Here is a 20,612-nt window from a genome sequence, read left to right on the forward strand (position 1 = left end):
CTTTGTAACATATGCCCTTTCCTTTAGGACCAATGGTATTAGCAACAAACTTCTCTATTGTGTTGTTTATTTCTGGGGGGTATAAATATGTGTGCTCTGACCCTGGGTTCCTAGTCTTCGTGCTGAATGCTGATTGACGAGGGGTTTCTTGCTGATGCCTACATCTGGACCAGAGAGCACTGCGTATGTATAATTGTACTTGGGTCTGTATAATCTCTTTGCGCTAAGATTATATGAGGATCATAGCGTGTAACTGCTGTACTCTTACTTGAATAATACTTTGTGCTTTGGAACCACAGGTTCTAGGTCTGGAGTCTTTATTCACTGTATGACTGCGTACGCAAATTAGCGTCATCCTTAGAGGTTTATAGGCAGGATATTAGAAGGTATAGGCAGGGGTATATAGAGGTTCAAAGGCAGTATCGTTACGCCTTGCCATGAGCAGCTTGGCCAATGTTCAAACTGACTCACAAAATGTCAGTTCACAACTGACGCAGATCTGGGCATTTCAAAGATGTCACAGTACGGTGATGCCACCTACCATTACCTTTACATACTGCTATCCCATTACTTTCGGCACTTCAGTATATAAAGCTCTAAATCATTGGTTCCCTCCACATTCATATGATCATCAAAAACAGTAAGAGTCAAACAGAAACAATGAGGGGTAGTTTCCTACCCAAAAATTCTAGTGGCCCAGAATGTTTCTCTTTGTTTGCAAATGCATCTACCTGTCCTCCATCTTCACAGTCAATAAAACAGATGCTCTAGAAATTGCTTGCAGTTGCTATAGAAAATCATCACAACACAGTCCAACCTACTACTACTACTACTACTACTACTACTACTTTAGGACCACCCCTTTATTCATTTCAGCTATTCTGGTTTTTCCTTTAAAATACTGCTCAGCTTAGACCAGGCCTGGCCAACCTATGACTCCCCAGCTGTTGTGAAACTACAAGTCCCAGCATACCCTACCTACAATCAGCTGGTAAAGCATGCTGGGATTTGTAGTTTCACAATACATAGTGCCCCTGTCATTTGCCACCCAACCCCACATTAATACATGAGGGGAGAAGTGATATCAGCACACATAACGTTAGTTGATAATGCTAAAACCCCCATATCGCCGGGTGATACATCCCACCCTATGATATTTTCTGTATGCCATTCCCACATCACTGGGTTATAGAGTGCAACTGATAACTATCAGTGTCAGTGTCTAACTTAATGTTTCCTTTTTCCTTTTGTCTGCTTGAACATATTAGATTGGTTGTATTTATTATTGTAGTCGCTAAGGGAACTTTGTGGAACCATATACTGTAAATAAAAGATAATGATAGAGATAACAAGCTGCACTAAATAACATACTGTATTGTATAAGTCTTTAGAGCCAAAACGTAATTTATAAACATTTTGGGGCCTATTCATCATCACTTACTTTCTACAAAAGCAGGTGAAAATTAAAGTTTTTGTAGAAATTAAGTGTCTGGGCCATTCATCAAAAAGGTAACGCAGGAGATATCTCCAGGAATGGCCCGCTGTCCCCATATACTAGTATCACAGATATCTCCTGCTTACCTTCCTCTCCAGGAATGGCCCGCTGTCCCCATACACTAGTATCACAGGTATCTCCTGCTTACCTTCCTCTCCAGGAATGGCCCGCTGTCCCCATACACTAGTATCACAGATATCTCCTGCTGACCTTCCTCTTGCAGAATGGCCCGCTGTCCCCATACACTAGTATCACAGATACACTAGTATCACAGATATCTCCTGCTTACCTCTCCAGGAATGGCCCGCTGTCCCCATACACTAGTATCACTGATATCTCCTGCTTACCTTTCTCCCCCGGAATGGCCCGCTGTCCCCATAAACTAGTATCACAGATATCTCCTGCTTACCTTTTTCCCCGGAATGGCCCGCTGTCCCCATACACAGATATCTCCTGCTTACCTTTTTCTCCAGGAATGGCCCGCTGTCCCCATACACTAGTATGGGATCAGAGTTCTTCAAGCTCCGAAAATACTATATTTTCGGAACTTGACTGCGGGGGCACTCCCGCAACCCTGTTCCTTCCCTATTTCGGATCCCTCCGCTCCGCCCCTGTCTTAATGGAGCCCTTTATATTAAATGGAAACATTTTTGCTTACTGCTTAAGAGCTAGTCGACATGTTCAGTGGCATAATAACTACAGTCCCGGAAACACTGGCAACTTAAACCTCGTTCATGCTAGATTCTCTAGTCTTATACAAGAATACTGGGAAACTGGTGTCTTTATTTGCCCAAGGATTTTGTCAGACTTTTTAACTCCAGAGAATTTTACTGTGGTAATGGAAATCTGTCTTTCCATTTTATCCAGCTTACATAAAAGTTTGTTTACAGGATCCCTGGAGTGAATGTAGGAGAGCTTCTATTCCATTGAGCCAGGCACAGCTTTCTGGCTACCCGGTCTGATTAACAGATTCCAGCTGAGCATATTCGCGTGCAGAAATAATAAAAAAAAATAAAAGTAGGACAGTGTTCGATCTGTCTCTCTTGACTGGAGAAAAGTCAGAGAATGTAAACCTGAATGTTAAATGTACTTATTATTACTACATTTGTGTGAATTGGGCCCAAGGTCTGCTCATTGTTGAGAATAAACTCTAATGTTAAGTTGGACAAACACAGTGGGGGAGATTTATCAAATAGTGGAGAGAGATAAATTGGTGAGAGAGAGCAAGTACCAACCAATCAGCTTCTAACTGTAATTTCTCTTGCACAACCTGTAAAATAACAGTTAAGGTGCGTACACACTAGACGGTTTGCTCTATGAGCGATATTGTCTAGTGTGTCCCCGGCAGGGGTGTGCTCAATATCGTTAACGACACTGAGCACACATACTGAACGATATCATGAACGATATCGTTCAATGCCTCATCCCCAAGCATGCAACAACCTGACAATATCGTCAGGTTGGACTGCATGTTTGGGCGTTAAACGACAAAGACCAATGACCCGTGGGAGCGCGCATCGTTGGTCGTTTTTGCGTAAACACTGGCCGATATAGTGAATGGGTGAACGATAATGATATAGTTATCATTGGGTCGGGCAAAATATCGCCCAGTGTGTACGCACCTTTAGAAGCAGAGGTGAGCGGTTCGGTTTTGCTGAAGACCAAATACACACGAACTTTGTGGTTCTGCGTAGAACTGAGTCCTGGCTTGGGTCTGCCCGTAAGTGCGGATCTAAGAACTGGATCTCTGGTTTTGGATTGCATGTAAACAAGTCAAAATTACATGATTTTAGCTGTTTTTATCAATTAAAAGAAAAAAAAAAAACACTTGAGGGTGGTTTTGCCAAAACCAGAACATTTGAGGGGGGTTTTGCCAAAACCAAAACACGGTGGTCCGCGCACATTAGATGCTGATTGTTCTCCACTGTACCTCTCTACAAGAATTGATAATTCTCCTCCAGTGTTTAGTAGTAATTCAGCTGGGCACACATAGGTCCTGATGTCAAGTGAGCACTATGCCGGTTTATGTAGCATATATTGTGTTATTGCACCTGGAATAGGCAGAAAACAGTGGCCGCACAAATATGTTCACATGCAGATATGATTCTGGAGAAGCGGGACAGGGGTGTTCTAACATAGGCAGAGGCTAGGGCGTGCTTGAGCAACTGAGAACAGTAGCAGACTGGGATAAAGACACACTTACCCCTGAGAAAGTGAGAGTGGTCAGGTGCAAATAGTGGATGTGATGATGACAGTCCCCAGCGCTAGAAAACCTCATGTGACTGGATACCTGCGTATGCTCTACTGGCGCTGACTAGTGACTTCTTTGTCACTGCGCATATATTATGCTTTTAGCTGCATGTTTCAGCGTCATTTTTTTCCACACAGGAGACGGAAAATTGTTTTTGCTGTATTAGATTTAGGAATTTTATTGATGCCTAAAAATGAATGCATTTGCTGTAAAAAAATAAATGGTTAAAGATATAGATGTGTGTGGGTAGTAAGCCAGAAGAGTATGCCGACTGCAATGCATCTGAAGAAAGGTACCAATTAGCATTTTAAATAAATGCAAATGGTGCTGGCAATTTGGGGCTCTACTGCATCCAACTCTGAATTAGACCAATTGTATTTCATTTCACTGTAATTTTTGTATATTTTTTTTAACTGCTAACCTGTAAACTAAAACTAAGGTGCTAGTTTACCCATAGAAGGTGTCTTTTATGGACTGTGGCTGACGCATTCCACCATCTTCCCTAGGAGATGGCTTTCCTTATCTAGTCTTGTCAGAAACAAAGAGTATCTGAGCCCTCCATACAGTACACTCATAAAAGGGGCTTTAGCTTTGAAAGTGTTACATTAAGTTTTTTTCCTTTTTCAACCATCTTGTCATATTTTCAATTCTCTAGTTTGCTCCCTGGGACAAGTGTTGAAATGTCAGCATCACAGGCATACAAGAACCAGTTGAGACAATTCCAGTGCATACAGGAAAATCAACTTTAACAGATAGAAATCTACTCATGGCAGTAGATAATTCACTTCTGATGGGACAGGCCTGTAACATAATTGTGTGCCTGCACCTCATTTAAGGCTGGTCCTGGTATTTTCTGTCAGTGTTGTGACCATTTAAAAAATGTTACTTCTGTTTATAAATGTTACTCCTTGTGTGTGATTATTATATTTGTATATAAATTTATATTGCTGTATTATGGTAGTGCAGGGTAGATCCCTAGGGGTAAATTTACTAAAATGAGAGTTTTTAGAAGTGAGTTTTAAAAGTGATGTTGCCCATAGCAACCAATCAGATTCTACTTAACATTTAACTAGCACCTTCTACAAGATAATAGCTAAAATCTGATAAGTTGCTATGGGTAACATCACTTTTAAAACTCACTTCTAAAAACTCTCACTTTAGTAAATTTACCCCCTAGTGTGCACTTGGTTTGGTACAATTCATCATCAGTGAGAACTTGCAGCTACCCTATACTAGGTGCAATATACAGTCAGGTGCATAAATATTGGGACATTGACAGAATTTTCATATTTTGGCCTCTATTCACCACCACAATGGCTTTGAAATGAAACAAACAAGATGTGCTTTAACTGCAGACTTTCAGATTTAATTTGAGGATAATTACATCCAAATCAGGTGAACATTGTAGGAATTACAACGGTTTCTATATGTGCCTCCCACTTTTTAAGGGGCCAAAAGTAATGGGACTATCAACTCAAAAGCTATTTCATGGCCTCGTTATTTCATTATCAATTAAGCAGGTAAAAGGTCCGGAGTTGATTCTAGTTGTGACATTTGCATTTGGAATCAGTTGCTGTCGACTCTCAATATGAGATCCAAAGAGCTGTCACTATCAGTGAAGCAAGCCATCATTAGGCTGAAAAATCAAAACAAACCCAACAGAGAGATAGCAAAAACATTAGGTGTGGCTAAATCAACTGTTTGGAACATTCTTAAAAAGAAAGAACGCATCGGAGAGCTCAGCACAGTGGCGGGCTGGGCCGGGGGGCAGGGTGCCATGTGCCCCCCGGGCCGCAGCGTCATGCGGGCCACGGGCCGGTGCAGTCTGTGTCACTGTGACACAGACTGCACCGCGTGTGTAGCGCTGACCGGACGGAGTCCGGTTAGCGCTACACAGCACAAACACACAGCCGCCGGAGCCGGCAACTGTGTGTTTGCTGTAATCAGCAGCCGCTGAGAGTCTGTCAGACTCTCAGCGGCTGCCGCTGCTCCCATTGCGGGAGCCATCTTCCGGCTCCCGCAGTGGGTAATGGGAGAGACGTCGTCATGACGACGTCTCTCCCATAATGCAAAGCGGCCAGAGGAGCCGGTGGAAGCGTCGGGACCAGGAGCGGGGTTTCAGGTAAGTGGTTTTTTTTTATTTTTTTATTAAGTCTCTCTCTACTATGGGGGCACTACCAAGGGGGGGGATTACTATGGGGGCACTACCAAGGGGGGGATTACTATGGGGGCACTACCAAGGGGGGGGTTACTATGGGGGCACTACCAAGGGGGGGATTACTATGGGGGCACTACCAAGGGGGGGGATTACTATGGGGCACTACCAAGGGGGGAGTTACTATGGGGGCACTACCAAGGGGGGGATTACTATGGGGGCACTAACAGGGGGGGATTACTATGGGGGCACTACCAGGGGGGGATTTCTATGGTGGCACTACCAGGGGGGGGACTACTACTACTGGGGGCACTACAAGGGGGGGACTACTACTACTGGGGGAACTACAAGGGGGGACTACTACTACTACTGGGGGCACTACAAGGGGAGGGGACTACTACTAGGGGCACTGCATAGGGGGGCGGGGACTACTACTAGGGGCACTACATAGGGGGAGGGGACTACCACTGGGGGCACTGCGAGGGACCACTGCTGGGGGCTCTATATAAAGGGCAATACTGGGGGTACTGCATAGGGGGGAGACTACACCTGGGGCCACTATTTAAGGGACATTGCATAAGGGTTACCACTATTGGGGGCACTGCATGGGGGGTGGACTGCTACTGGGGGCACTGCATAGGGGGTACCACTATTGGGGGCACTATATAAGGGGCCTACTACTGGGGGCACAAGGGGCACTGAACAGGGGGGACCACTACTGGGGGCACAAGGGGCACTGCATAGGGGGGATCACTACTGGGGGCATTACTGGAGGCCTGCATAAGGGTGTTATCTCCTGTGGCACACGGGGGCACTGCATATGGGCACTACGACAGGGGGCTGCCCCTAATCTTTATTTTTACCTTACATTAATCCCATATGGACCCGCCTCCTCCCTGAAACACTTGAGGGGGGGCGGCGCCGTAGCACGCACATTCTTCGGGCACCGTAGCTACACGCTACTCCTCTGCCAGGGCCGCCTGCATGCATTTGCCCCCCAGGCTAAAAGTTGCCAGCCAGCCTCTGGCTCAGCAACACCAAAAGACCTGGAAGACCACGGAAAACAACTGTGGTGGTTGACAGAAGAATTATTTCCCTGGTGAAGAAAAACCCCTTCACAACAGTTGGCCAAATAAAGAACACTCTCCAGGAGGTAGGTGTATATGTGTCAAAGACAACAATCAAGAGAAGACTTCACAAGAGTGAATATAGAGGGTTCACCACAAGATGTAAACCATTGGTAAGCCTCAAAAACAGGAAGACCAGATTAGAGTTTGCTAAACAACATCTAAAAAAAGCCATTACAGTTCTGGAACAACATCCTATGGACAGATGAGACAAAGATCAACTTGTACGAGAGTGATGGGAAGAGAAGAGTATGGAGAAGGAAAGGAACTGCTCATGATCCAAAACATACCACCTCATCAGTGAAACATGGTGGTGGTAGTGTCACGGCGTGGGCATGTATGGCTGCCAATGGAACTGGTTCACTTGTATTTATTGATGATGTGACTGCTGACAAAAGCAGCAGAATGAATTCTGAAGTGTTTCGGGCAATATTATATGCTCATATTCAGTCAAATGCTTCAGAACTCATTGGACGCCGCTTCACAGTGCAGATGGACAATGACCCGAAGCATACTGCAAAAGCAACCAGAGAGTTTTTTAAGGCTAAAAAGTGGAATGTTATGCAAAGGCCAAGTTAATCCCTTGACCTGAATCCGATTGAGCATGCATTTCACTTGATGAAGACAAATATGAAGGGAAAATGCCCCAAGAAAAAGCAGGCACTGAAGACATTTGCAATAGAGGCCTGGCAGAGCATCACCAGGGATGAAACCCAGCGTCTGGTGATGTCTATGCATTCCAGACTTCAGGCTGTAATTGCCTGCAAAGGATTTGCAACAAAGTATTAAAAAGTGAAAGTTAGATTTAGGATTGTTTAGTTTGTCCCATTACTTTTGGCCCCTTAAAAAGTGGGAGGCACATATAGAAACCGTTGTAATTCCTACACTGTTCACCTGATTTGGATGTAATTACCCTCAAATTAAATCTGAAAGTCTGCAGTTAAAGCACATCTTGTATGTTTCATTTCAAAGCCATTGTGGTGGTAAATAGATGCCAAAATATGAAAATTCTGTCAATGTCCCAATATTTATGCACCTGACTGTATATGCCTCCAGACAGGTCTATTTGCATTTACATGAGAATGCGCCATAACAACCTAATTCCAGCTGCTAGCGTAGATGTAACTGAAATGCGCACAATTCTGCACTTCTCGCACTTGCATGCTGCCATGTCCGAGCATGTACAGTGTGAACGTACACAAGACACACTGATGAAACAGGTGAACCTTCAACTCTTCATCGGCTCTGATGTGTACCAGATAGACCAAACACATGCTGCCTATGCACTTGAACTTATCAATAAGTGTCTGTCTATGTGTGCCGGTGACTACTTGATGGAGGTTGTGAGCTATTAATATGCACTTTCTTTTTGCTATATGAACATTTGTTATTTTTGAAATGTCACATAATGAAGACTGCAGGTGTGCAAGAGTTTGCAATGGTCAATAGGAGCAGCAGGGCATGGACTGGGGTTAGAAGCACAAGTTGCCTAGGTTTGCACTTAAATAGAAATAAGAGATTTTATGTTGTGAAACAGGATTATTGAAATGGGATGGCAGGTTTGGAGAAGGCACATTTAATGGAAGTTTCCCCTTTTCTTCCCTGCAAATCCTCCGGCTGGTCAAAGGTCATTCCTATAATACATCATGAAACTCCATAGTGACACATGTAATAAAGACAATCCCAGGGTCCCCTCACAGTCATGATTACTTTAAGACGTAAATGGACCTACAACGAGCAGCATTATCGAAGAAAAACCTCCATAAAGAATTTCTTGATATTTGAGAAATGTTGTGATTGTCAGGTTTCCCCTCTAGGAATAGACCTTTATAAATACATCAGAGCAATATAGAAATGAAAGTACAACCCTGCCATCCAGTTTATGAGAGATGCCTCTGTCAGATGCAGTACTACTCTAAGGCCATTAGATGGGACAATTACCAAATAGGCTTCATACAGCGACTGCAACATCAGCTCATCATATTTGTGGCCCTGTGTGGGATTCTAAGACTCACAGAGAACGGCAATCACATCATTTATACTCGGTATGTCCAATTATGGACAATCAAATCATGATTCCTGTACGATGCATTGGTGTAGAAAATTCATACTGGCATTAACACTTCTGCTGAAACAGTGGGAGCCAAATACATTCTAGTTACCAAGAAGCCAGAAGATGGTTATATGTGTAAACAGCTATACCTCAGTCTTTATAGCATGTACATTCATGTGTTTAAAAATAAATCAAAATGGCTATGGCTTTAGATAAGATGATGTTTCACTTTTATTACAGCTTTCGCCATACTAAATTCAAGCTACCTCTATGCATATTTATGCCTCATCTCATTGATGATTAACTGGTTATTTATATTAGTATTATCATCTCAATTTTGTTTCTGTACAATGCTTTGTTTATTGTCAAGTAAAAATTCTAGTAAAAGATTTACAAAATAAATAAATTAAACATGGTAGATGAACACACATTGGTTTTGAAAAAATGGATCAGTAACCATGTTGGTTGCCCAGGGCAAGGGCATCATGGTTGTACTTGGTACACTGGCCCTAATTCAGAGCCGGACGCTGTTTGTGAGCGCTCACTCTAAATCTGGATGGCCTGTTTTTTTTTTTTTGGCTCGCCTCCAGGCCGCTGGCTAAGCTGTGGGTGACCACCCACAGCTTTTGCGAGCGGCCAGGTGATGGTCGCGACGATCGGGCTTGCGACGAGACCCTTGTGGTAGGGTCTCGTTCCCATAAGCCCCAGTGAGCAGGAAGCTTGTTACTGAAATCACAAGTGATGTCAGTAGGGCCGCCCTCAAAACGGCAGGCGTTCCTTCAGGAACGTCTCCGTTTGACCAGCCACCCCCCCCCCCCGCGCCTACAAAACAGGGCGAGCTGTCGATCAATATCGACAGTCGCTCCGTTTTATTGCGAGCCCCTGAGCAAGTGATTTCTCGCATGCTGCGAGGCTCGCGCATGCGTAGTGCGCACGCTGCACGTGCACACTGCCCAGGCATCGACCCGCTTGCGAGCGGGTCTGAATGAGGACCACTTCTACAAAGCATTTCTACATTGGCCAATGCTTTTATTTCTGTCTCTGTCCAAAAATGTTCAACGTGTCATGCAAAGTAGAACAAATGAAATTAAAACGTTATTTTATATGTTTGTATTTGTATAGATAATAAATATGCAAGTTTTTAATGGTTTGTAATTGTATATGCCCCTTATAATCTGCTTTCTGTGTCCCATTCTTCATTTACCAGTGCTTATGAAATACTCTGGAAGAATGAATAATGCCTGATGATGTTGGTAGAATGAGAAAGTGATTATTAATACCAAGTTTTTTTTCCATTTACTTTTGTCAGAAGTGAAAGCGTAACCCGCGCAGTTTGTAGTCACATTCAACATGTACGTTTATCCTATTGTGCATATAAAGCAGATTCCACAGTTGCTAGAAATACCTGTCTTACCTTGTCATTCCTTTCACACAAAAATTTTAACTTCTGTGCCTTCTTGTGCATGAACACTCCTTCTAGATTCCCCATGTCTCCATTCCGCAGTTCGATTGCCTTCTCTCCCCAGCCCATTATTTGGTTAGACTGGAGATAAGCTAGGATGAAATCAATTGTAGAGATTTTGTTATTAAGGATTAACCCTTAGAAAGAAATGTGCATGAATTTGACTAGTTCAAAAATACACATTGCAAAAAAATTGCATTGAAACTGTCCACTGTGTATAGGGTCAGTACAACATACAGTACATTCAGATAGCTTGGTATGTATGGTCAGAGAGCAGTGTACAGGCTTTGTTATGCATTAGAGATTGCAGTGTACAGCAGCTGAGTGTAATGATACATAAGAAGTCAGTAAGACAGCCACAGAGCACAGACCTGCACCTGATGTCACGTAGAAACTGGATCACTACATATCTATCCAGCTGGCGTGGCAATTATTTATAGCGTGTTTGTTTAGACATGAATGCTTGGCCTTTACTCCAGTGAGTCTTTGTGGTCTTGACACCCTGTGAACTCATACATGGTCATACTAAGCTTAGTCAGACAGTGATGGCCCTAAAACAACGGAGCCACCTTGGGCAGCAGTAACAAGGATGCAGAAAAATATTTAATAGTCAATAATAATTCAAGTGCAATACACAATATCTCATAAGCATAACGGATTAATACATATGTCTCTTTTAGTTATTTGTCAGCATTGTGTTGGTACAATTGCGTATATTAATTAGAAAAGAAAAGGTCATTTCCGGTAGAACAACAACACAACTTTGTGAAAAAAAATGGCTATATAACCATTTCTAGACAGTTTAGTTAGGTATTAATGATGAAAGGACATTCCACCATTTCATATTTAGAATTGAGTTGCCTTTACTATATTGCTCACACCTTCCCAGACAACCAAACGTCTAGGTCCACCCTTGTACAGGGCCTGGTGACAGGTAACTACACATCTTCCCATTGCAAGGGCTACTATGTCCCCATCTCCCAGCCACTTCGTTGTAGAGCAGGGATGGGGAACCTCAAGCCCTGGAGACGTATAAGGCCCGGGGAATCATTAGGTCTGGGCTTCAGAGCTTTTTTCTGCTAGCCTCATCTGGCTAGCAGGGTGCCCAGAATGGCACCCTGCAGCCAGAATCTATGCAGCAGTGCCGCCAGGAGCATCCTTAGGACCCTTTTTTGACGGTACACTGCTGCCCTTATACCTCCCCGGATCATCCTCAGGATGCTCTGGGTATTGCCATAATCAATGGCGATTGTGGCCCTGCCCCGCGTGACGTCACATTGAGGGACCACGGCCTGCTTCGGGCCCGCAAATGATGTTATATATATCAAAATGGCCTTCAACAGAAAAGAGGTTCCCCACCCCTGTTGTAGAGTAAGGTGAGTAGGCCTTACACAAGTAGGAGGTACACATCCGGTTAAGGTTAAGCATTTAACTGCTTCCATCTTGAGCAACCGGGGTATCATTGGTAGTTAAAAGTAACACCTGCCTCTGATGTAAAGTATTCTTTAAGCCAGACATTTAATGCTATTTCAAGTATTGAATAACAAGAGCAATTATAAAAATCAATATTTTTTTATTGTGTTTATTGACTACAACACATTAGGATCTGTGTAGAGAGACAGACTGTCATAGCAGAATACACAGGTGGGTTTAAAATAAAACCAACATACTACACATGTACTGCTAATCCGTTAATGTATTCCAGCAAATTGATTGAACTAAATAAAAGATTTTTTAGTCCATACAGCTGGCTGTAACCCCTGACTATAAAGCAGAACTAAATGTACACTCTCATAGCTGACAAGATAGCAAAATAACGTGTCTGCACTTGTCAGATACTGAAAAAATAGATCAAATAACAGCCAGAAGGTTCAAGGTGATTAAGCTATTGATTAACATTATGCATCATCTCTTAGGGAAAAGTCAAATATTGACTATATAATAGTCTCTTGCAGTCTTAAAGGAAGCCTTTATCACAGAGCTTTTGTGTTTACTGTGGTGGAAGGCTACAGAATTATGGTCTCTCTAGTGGAAGCAACACAGCTAAACTAAAGAAAGCTGATTTTATCTGTGAGTGCTGACTACAATTCCCATCATAACTGGCCAAGTATAGTAATATAAGCTGTCCAATGACTTACCAATGCATACTTATTTGAAAGATAATATTAGAAAATAACATGAAGCAACAGCAGTTAAAGGTGGCTCTGAAGAAAAATAAAAAAAATGTAGGCCTTAGGGCAGGGGTGGGCAATAAGCATCCCTCCAGCTGTTGTTTAACTACAAATCCCAGCATGCATTCCAACATTTTTAGTATGGCCAAATAGCAAAACTGTGGCAGGGCATTCTGGGATGTGTAGTTTTACAACATCTGGGGGCTGCTTATTGGCCAACCCTATCTCAGGGGATGAGCTATTAAATTAATGACAGATCTATATTACATTTAGGTACTGTAGCTATTGATAAAAAGCCAATTAACCATGATGTCATAAAGCTGCAGCCAGTGTACGGGTGGATAGCGGGTCGCCTGTACACACAGCCAGACCTACCGATATATCTGCAAGATATATTGGCATCAGCTTTGCTGCAGGGCCGTCCTGATAAGACTGTGAATGACGTTGTTCACAGACATATCAGGTTTACACACTTGCAGGTCCGCTACTGATATATTGTTCGTCGTTTGATCAAACAATATATCTAGTAGTGTGTACACAGCATTAGGACCCTGATTTTATGGCTGTGTCACATTTTATTTGCATAAATATGGAGGAGATGGCAGCACAAACATCACTGATCTCTATGACAGAGAGTGCAGACCATGCAGACAAGCTCCTTCACATCACACAGGACTGGGTTGTTTTGTTTATTTTTTTATGTTCACATTTCTCTGGGTGAGAAATGGTCTCGTCCTGGATATATTCCAGATATGGAAATGTCAGGATTTAGGAGTCTATGTACTAATAATAGCGACACTGCTGCGATTATTATTTATCCAAATTACGGGGGATATTTGAATTTTTAATGAAAATATCACCGCTATGTACAAATGGGAACTCACAAGGACAGTGGTTGCGGTAACTGCTGTCCCTGCAAGTTATATCCCTGGCAAATCGCGGAAGTCTATCACAGAAGTGGAGTTAAGGCGCGCCAAGAGCTGCGCTGGGCCCGGGTAAAAGGGGCCGTGGCCTGATCGTGGGTGGCATGGCCACACCCCTTAGGCAAAAAACAGAGAAATTTTGCAGCGGCGTGTTTGGGAGGAGGGCGCTGTGAGCCCCTTCAGCCTGGCGCACAGCCAGTGGGGGGGCGCGATCAGTGTGATCGCTCCCCCCACAGGCATAGGAGACTGCTGTGGCTGCTTAGCAGCTGCGAGCAGACTCCCATTGCAGCCCAGCACATAGCAGCGTGTGCTGGGCTGCTGTGATGTAAGAGGGAGGGGTGGAGGCGCTGGACTCGGGCTCCCGCCGAGCCCCCCAGGCCTGGGTAATTAGTACCCGCTCCCCCCCCCCTCTCTGCACCCTTGGTGAAGCCTACCGCTGCGCATGCGCACAGTGTCAGCTTCCGGGAGTCGGCCGGGGGTTGCAGGGGAGAGATTGAAAGATATCTCTCCTTCACCGAGAGCCCCTATAGGCTTACAGTAGTTTACACCATCTGAAGATGGTGTAAATTACTGGAGCTAAACTCCAAAAAGCTGCGAAGTACATAGGAGTCAGATCGTAGTCCCCATTGATAATAATGGGGACTGTGAACTGCAGCGCTAATTAGCACTCTGACGGAGATTTCTGTGAAATCTCCTGCATTGTGCTTTTAGTACATAGGAACAATACATACAATTATGCAGAAACTGTAATTTCTGCATAATTTTAAGTAACAGATTGTTACATAGGCCCCTTAGAGAGGGACTGTCAAATACGAATTGGGAAGTGGACCTGGACTGGGTGCAGGTAAGTCCTTGTGAGCAGTTTCCTGATGTTGGAACGAGGCTGGACGCAGGGGGTACTTGTTCATGAATGTCTCTGAATTTGCTGGATGATGCGGAGGATGGAGAGCACCCTTACCGGGTTTGCAGAGTGCGGCTCTGGAGACACTGAGGTATGGGAACCTGGTACCGGTGCTGACTGGGAATGCTGGTGGAGGAGGCTCTGTAATGTAGCGCAGGTAGCGGCAGATTACTGGAACGGAGAAGAGCAGAGCACTGGCAGTGGCACTATGAACTGGAGCTGGCAGCAAACAAATTCACCAACTAAGCACTGCTGGAGGTAAACAAGACAAGGAGCACAGAGAAGTAGCAAACAGACTAGCTGTGTAAGACGTTGCACTGGCAACCTGAGAACTCCCAGGAAGGCCTTAAGTACCCAAGGCTGGAGCTGGATTGGCTGTCAGAGCCCATGTGTATCATTCAGACTGATTGGCTCCTTCCTGACATGTGACCAAATCCAAGATGGTGACGCCCAGCACCATGCAGTGTTTGCACAGACTCCCAGCCACCGCAGCTCCAACATACCAGAGACCCAGTGCTGCTTCTCAGGGACCTGCCCGCATACTGCGCTTACTGCTAGCAGCCGCACCCCCACCAGACGGACCCTGCCAGAGTGTCTGGACAGGAAAGTCCCGGACCCCAGATCCAGAGCCTGTGACATTTACTGCATGTAAGGAAGAGAAGGCAGAGTTGGGGATCAGTGGAAAAAAAGGTATTGTCAATGGAGAGGAGGCCTTGGAGAATGATGATAAATTTAGTTTTGTAGAGGATGAGTTTTAAGAAGCAGGGGAACATCTAACGGCAGATAGTCAACAGACAACAGGTGACACGGGAGAGGACAGAGGAAGACATAGACATCTTGGTGTATTCGGTATACATGTGATATTGGAGACTGAACACACTGGAGCTCACTGAGGGAATAGATGTAGAGGGAAAAGAGGAGAGGGTCTAAGACAGAGCCTTGAGGGACAACAACCAAAAGTGGAAAGGGTGGAGTTTAGGTAAGTGTGGAGACAGGAAATGAGAGGTTGGACAAGTAGGAGGAGAACCATGAGAGTTCAGTGTTATGGAGACCAATGGGATGGAGGGCTTACAGGACAAGGGTTGATAGTGTTACATGGGTCAGTAGCTAGAGGGGGAGGAATGGTCCAGGGAGGATTTCTTAAGAATGGGAAATAAGGGCATGTTTGAAAGAGGAGAGGAGGGTATCAAATGAGAGGGATAGGCTAAGCAGATGGGCAATGTGAGAGCAGGCATCGGGAGGAGGAACCAGAGGAGGAGAGATGGGATACGGTATGAATTTGAGGTGGATATATATAATTAATATATACTTTTATTAAGCTGGAGCATATACAACCAATTTGCGCTCAAACCTACACAATGTTTGAGAGACACAGAGGAGATCAGAGACAAAACTGTTATCCTGACTTAAGGTGGCCAGTAGACGGATCGTGCTGTCACCGCCGGCAATCGTGCGGTCCCCGCTGACCGCACAATATATCGGCTCCCCCCTCCATCTGAATGGGATCGTACATCACATCCCAGATCAGATAAACATGCGGGAAGATCTGGGAATGCGATATACGATCCTGCGGGAGCACACAGCACGAAATCAGGTACGATATCATGCCCATACATGGCACGATATACAGTCAGGTGCATAAATATTGGGACATTGACAGAATTTTCATATTTTGGCCTCTATTCACCACAACAATGGCTTTGAAATGAAACAAAGAAGATGTGCTTTAACTGCAGACTTTCAGATTTAATTTGAGGGTAATTACATGCAAATCAGGTGAACGGTGTAGGAATTACAACGGTTTCTATATGTGCCTCCCATTTTTTAAGGGGCCAAAAGTAATGGAACAAACTAAACAAACCTAAATCTAACTTTTACTTTTTAATACTTTGTTGCAAATCCTTTGCAGGCAATTACAGCCTGAAGTCTGGAACGCATAGACATCACCAGACGCTGGGTTTCATCCCTGGTGATGCTCTGCCAGGCCTCTACTGCAAATGTCTTCAGTTACTGTTTGTTCTTGGGGCATTTTCCCTTCAGTTTTGTCTTCATCAAGTGAAATGCATGCTCAATCGGATTCAGGTCAGGGGCTTAACTTGGCCATTGCATAACATTCCACTTTTTAGCCTTAAAAAACTCTTTGGTTGCTTTTGCACTATGCTTCGGGTCATTGTCCATCTGCACTGTGAAGCGCCGTCCAATGAGTTCTGAAGTATTTGACTGAATATGAGCATATAATATTGCCCGAAACACTTCAGTATTAATTCTGCTGCTTTTGTCAGCAGTCACATCATCAATAAATACAAGGGAACCAGTTCCATTTGCAGCCATACATGCCCACCACATGACACTACCACCACCATGCTTCACTGATGAGGTGGTATGTTTTGGATACAGTTCCTTTCCTTCTCCATACTGTTCTCTTCCCATCACTCTGGTACCAGTTGATCTTTGTCTCATCTGTCCATAGGATGTTGTTCCAGAACTGTAATGGCTTTTTTAGATGTTGTTTGGCAAACTCTAATCTGGTCTTCCTGTTTTTGAGGATCACCAATGGTTTACATCTTGTGGTGAACCCTCTATATTCACTCTTGTGAAGTCTTCTCTTGATTGTTGACTTTGACACATATACACCTACCTCCTGGAGAGTGTTCTTGATTTGGCCAACTGTTGTGAAGGGGTTTTTCTTCACCAGGGAAATAATTCTTCTGTCATCCACTACAGTTGTTTTCCGTGGTCTCCCAGGTCTTTTGGTGTTGCTGAGCTCTCCGGTGCATTCTTTCTTTTTAAGAATGTCCCAAATAGTTGATTTGGCCACACCTAATGTTTTTGCTATCTCTCTGATGGGTTTGTTTTGATTTTTCAGCCTAATGATGGCTTGCTTCAATGATAGTGATAGCTCTTTGGATCTCATATTGAGAGTCGACAGTAACTGATTCCAAATGCAAATGTCACACCTAGAATCAACTCCAGACCTTTTACCTGCTTAATTGATAATGAAATAACGAGGGAATAGCCCACACCTGTCCATGACATAACTTTTGAGTTGATAGTCCCATTACTTTTGGTCCCTTAAAAACTGGGAGGCACATATAGAAACCGTTCACCTGATTTGGATGTAATTACCCTCAAATTAAATCTGAAAGTCTGCAGTTAAAGCACATCTTGTTTGTTTCATTTCAAAGCCATTGTGGTGGTGAATAGAGGCCAAAATATGAAAATTCTGTCAATGTCCCAATATTTATGCACCTGACTGTAGCACCTATATTGTGCCGATCCGTCGGATCGGCACGTATATCATGCCGTGTATGGCCACCTTTAGGCTTCATTTAACTTTAATCCAGGTCTTAAGGCAGAAAATATTCTAAGCTATATGCATATATAATTGCTAGGCTGCATTATATTCTAAAAATATATTGTATACAATGAAAATTGTAGAGTGTGTTTAAACATTAACAATGGGTTATAAAGAGCTAAGATTCTCTTCCACTTACAAATTTTAGGTGTTCTCAAAGATTAGTAATGTACAGTATACATATAGAGACATTTTCATTGTAATTCTATATATTATATCTGTCATGTTTTAAAAGCTTTTTTAAATATGTTTCTCCTATTTTGTTAAAATGAAGATTGTTAAAAGTTTGTACTATGGATAAAAGCACTACATACAATTTTAAGGTATTTGGACAAACATACAGAAAAAAAGAATGAAGCCTCAAAATTTTGGATAGTTCTATGCTTGATGAATACTGAAAGAGATGCATTTATTGTTATGCAAAAGTTACAAGTAATTAAATGCTATAACAAGTTGTAATTTGTCTTGTGAAGTGACTTCATATATTTAATTAATAGACTCGCTTTGGAGCAAAAATTAAATATGTGTTTTGTACGATCAATTAAAAAACACAGTAAAGGTAATGAGCGTTGTTTTATTAAAAGACCCATTTACTGAATAAATAAAAGCTTAATGATGGTCTTAGCTTTTCTATTTCCATGTGTCATGTCCCACAATTCATTTCTCTATTAAACAAAATTGGGAAAGTCATGCTATGGCCTATGGAAACTAATTAAACTGAAATGTTCCCCACTGTTAGACATCAGGTGACATCATAGCAGATTTATAATTGAGGACTTTGGGTTTCCTCAGGCAAGCTGATAGCTTTTTGCCTGAATAGATTAAAAGAGAAATAGGTCCTATTTTGAATGAAGTAAACAGCACCTACATTAGAGGTATTATTGTGCAATAATGACAGTGGGGTAGATGTACTAAGCCTTGGATAGAAATAAAGTGGAGAAAGATAAAGTACCAACCAATCAGCTACTAGCTCTTATTTTTCAAACACAGACTGTAACATGACAGAAGCTGATTGGTTGGTACTTTATCTCTCTCCAATGCCTAGTACATCTCCCCCCACTGAAGATGCACATTTTTTCCTGTGTGGGTGCAGGAGCCAATCAACTGAGCTTACCACTGCACTAATCCTCCCCTTCCCCTTCTCCAGTACACCAGTAGAACTTCACCATCAGTAGAACACTAGCCATCGTAGAGACAGTCTGAGACTTCTCCATCTCTGAAAAAGAAAATGTCCAACGGTGGGGACGGCAGCTTTTTGGGAATATGGCTACTCAGGACCCTCCTCTGCAGAACATCACAACAATTGTGAGATTGTAGGAAGAAACTTTGGACTTTTAATAATGGGGATGAGCAGGAAAGATTGCATGTTTATATTTTGTACTATATTGGTACACAGTAAAGCAAATAAATGCAGAGAATGAAGTTTCTCTGTGCAAAATTATTTATTCTTAATATTTTTTGGCTGAACATTTAAGGAAAAAAACAATAAAGTGAAAATAAATTGTTACACAGAATTTCTGCAGTGTTGTTTCATATAATCATCTTGCATAAAACAAAGCAATTGTGGTTATTAAAAAGTGTAAATTACATTTCTAGTATAGAAATAATTCTTCAGTTTATATTTGCGAAACAATTAGTATTCCTATGCTATTCAAATCAAAGAAAAAAAAAATCTTACAAAAAAAGTTGTTTTTACAAAATGTTTTGACCATATGTCTTACTGAACACTGTGTAGGAAATACACTGAAAATACTTATACAGTAAAGGTGCGCATCCACTAATAGACATATAAACGAGAGCAAGATTACGACATTGTAATCGTGCTGTCGTTTCACAGTCTGTTGATGTGCCTACACTGAACGAGCAGTCGTTCACTGTAGGCACATTCATCTTCCCCGTACATGCTGAACCTGACGGGCACGCGCATCGCTGGTCGTTTTTTACTTTTAAATGCCCGATTTGCAGACGATTTGCGAATGATTAACAATCCATTGAACGGTAACGATGTAGTTATCGTTCAATCGGCCTGTTTAATCGCCTAGTGGATACGCGACATAAGGTACAGTTTTCCTATTAATGCAGAGAAATAAAGGCAAGTCTTTCTCATAACAACTTACCAACAGATACTGGCATTTCACCCCATTGCAGGACTGTTTCTTTTGTGAAGTGTCCATAAGTATCAATGTAAATTCCTTCGTCTTCATAACTCAGCAGCAGCTCCATGCCATTGGTGTTTGGCAGAATGATGATGGCATGTGGGTGAATATTTCCCTGTATCTGAAATCACCACATGTTTGCAATCAGCATTTTTCTAACGTTAAAGTTATAATAAAAGAGTAATAATAATAATAATAATAATAATAATAATAATAACAACAATAATTATATGTCCAGGCTGTGACTACCAAACAGACCTAGGGGTATATTTATTAAGGTGCAGGTTTATAGAAGTGGAGGTGTTGCCCATAGCAACCAATTAGATTATAGCTATTATCTTCTAGAAACTGCTAGATAAATGATTGGATTGGGTACGAAATACCGGTAATCAAGATGCCAGCTGTCAATATGCCGGCAGAGGCATCCCAAAGCTCTATATTCCGATAGGGGGTACGTAAGTATCCTAACCCTCCCCCCTTCTGCCTCTAACCCTCCCTTCCTGCACCCTAACCCTCCCCGTTAGTGCCTGATCCTTTATACATAGCAAAAAAACTTTATGATT

General features: G+C 42.8%; 1 protein-coding gene across 1 annotated transcript in view; it reads right to left on the minus strand.

Moving 5' to 3' along the window:
* The window catches only part of NRK (Nik related kinase), a 297,272-nt gene that overhangs the window by 11,584 nt on the left and 265,076 nt on the right, over positions 1–20,612 (minus strand). Inside the window, exons 30-31 of the mRNA XM_088482879.1 lie at positions 20,011–20,170; positions 10,496–10,635 (exon numbers count right to left, since the gene is read on the minus strand). Of these exons, the coding sequence (XP_088339005.1) occupies positions 10,496–10,635; positions 20,011–20,170 (300 nt within the window). The remainder of the gene's footprint in view (positions 1–10,495; positions 10,636–20,010; positions 20,171–20,612) is intronic.

Source organism: Taudactylus pleione, unplaced genomic scaffold, assembly GCF_031769625.1.
Source record: "Taudactylus pleione unplaced genomic scaffold, aTauple2 ptg000296l, whole genome shotgun sequence".
In the NCBI taxonomy this organism is placed as follows: domain Eukaryota; kingdom Metazoa; phylum Chordata; class Amphibia; order Anura; family Myobatrachidae; genus Taudactylus; species Taudactylus pleione.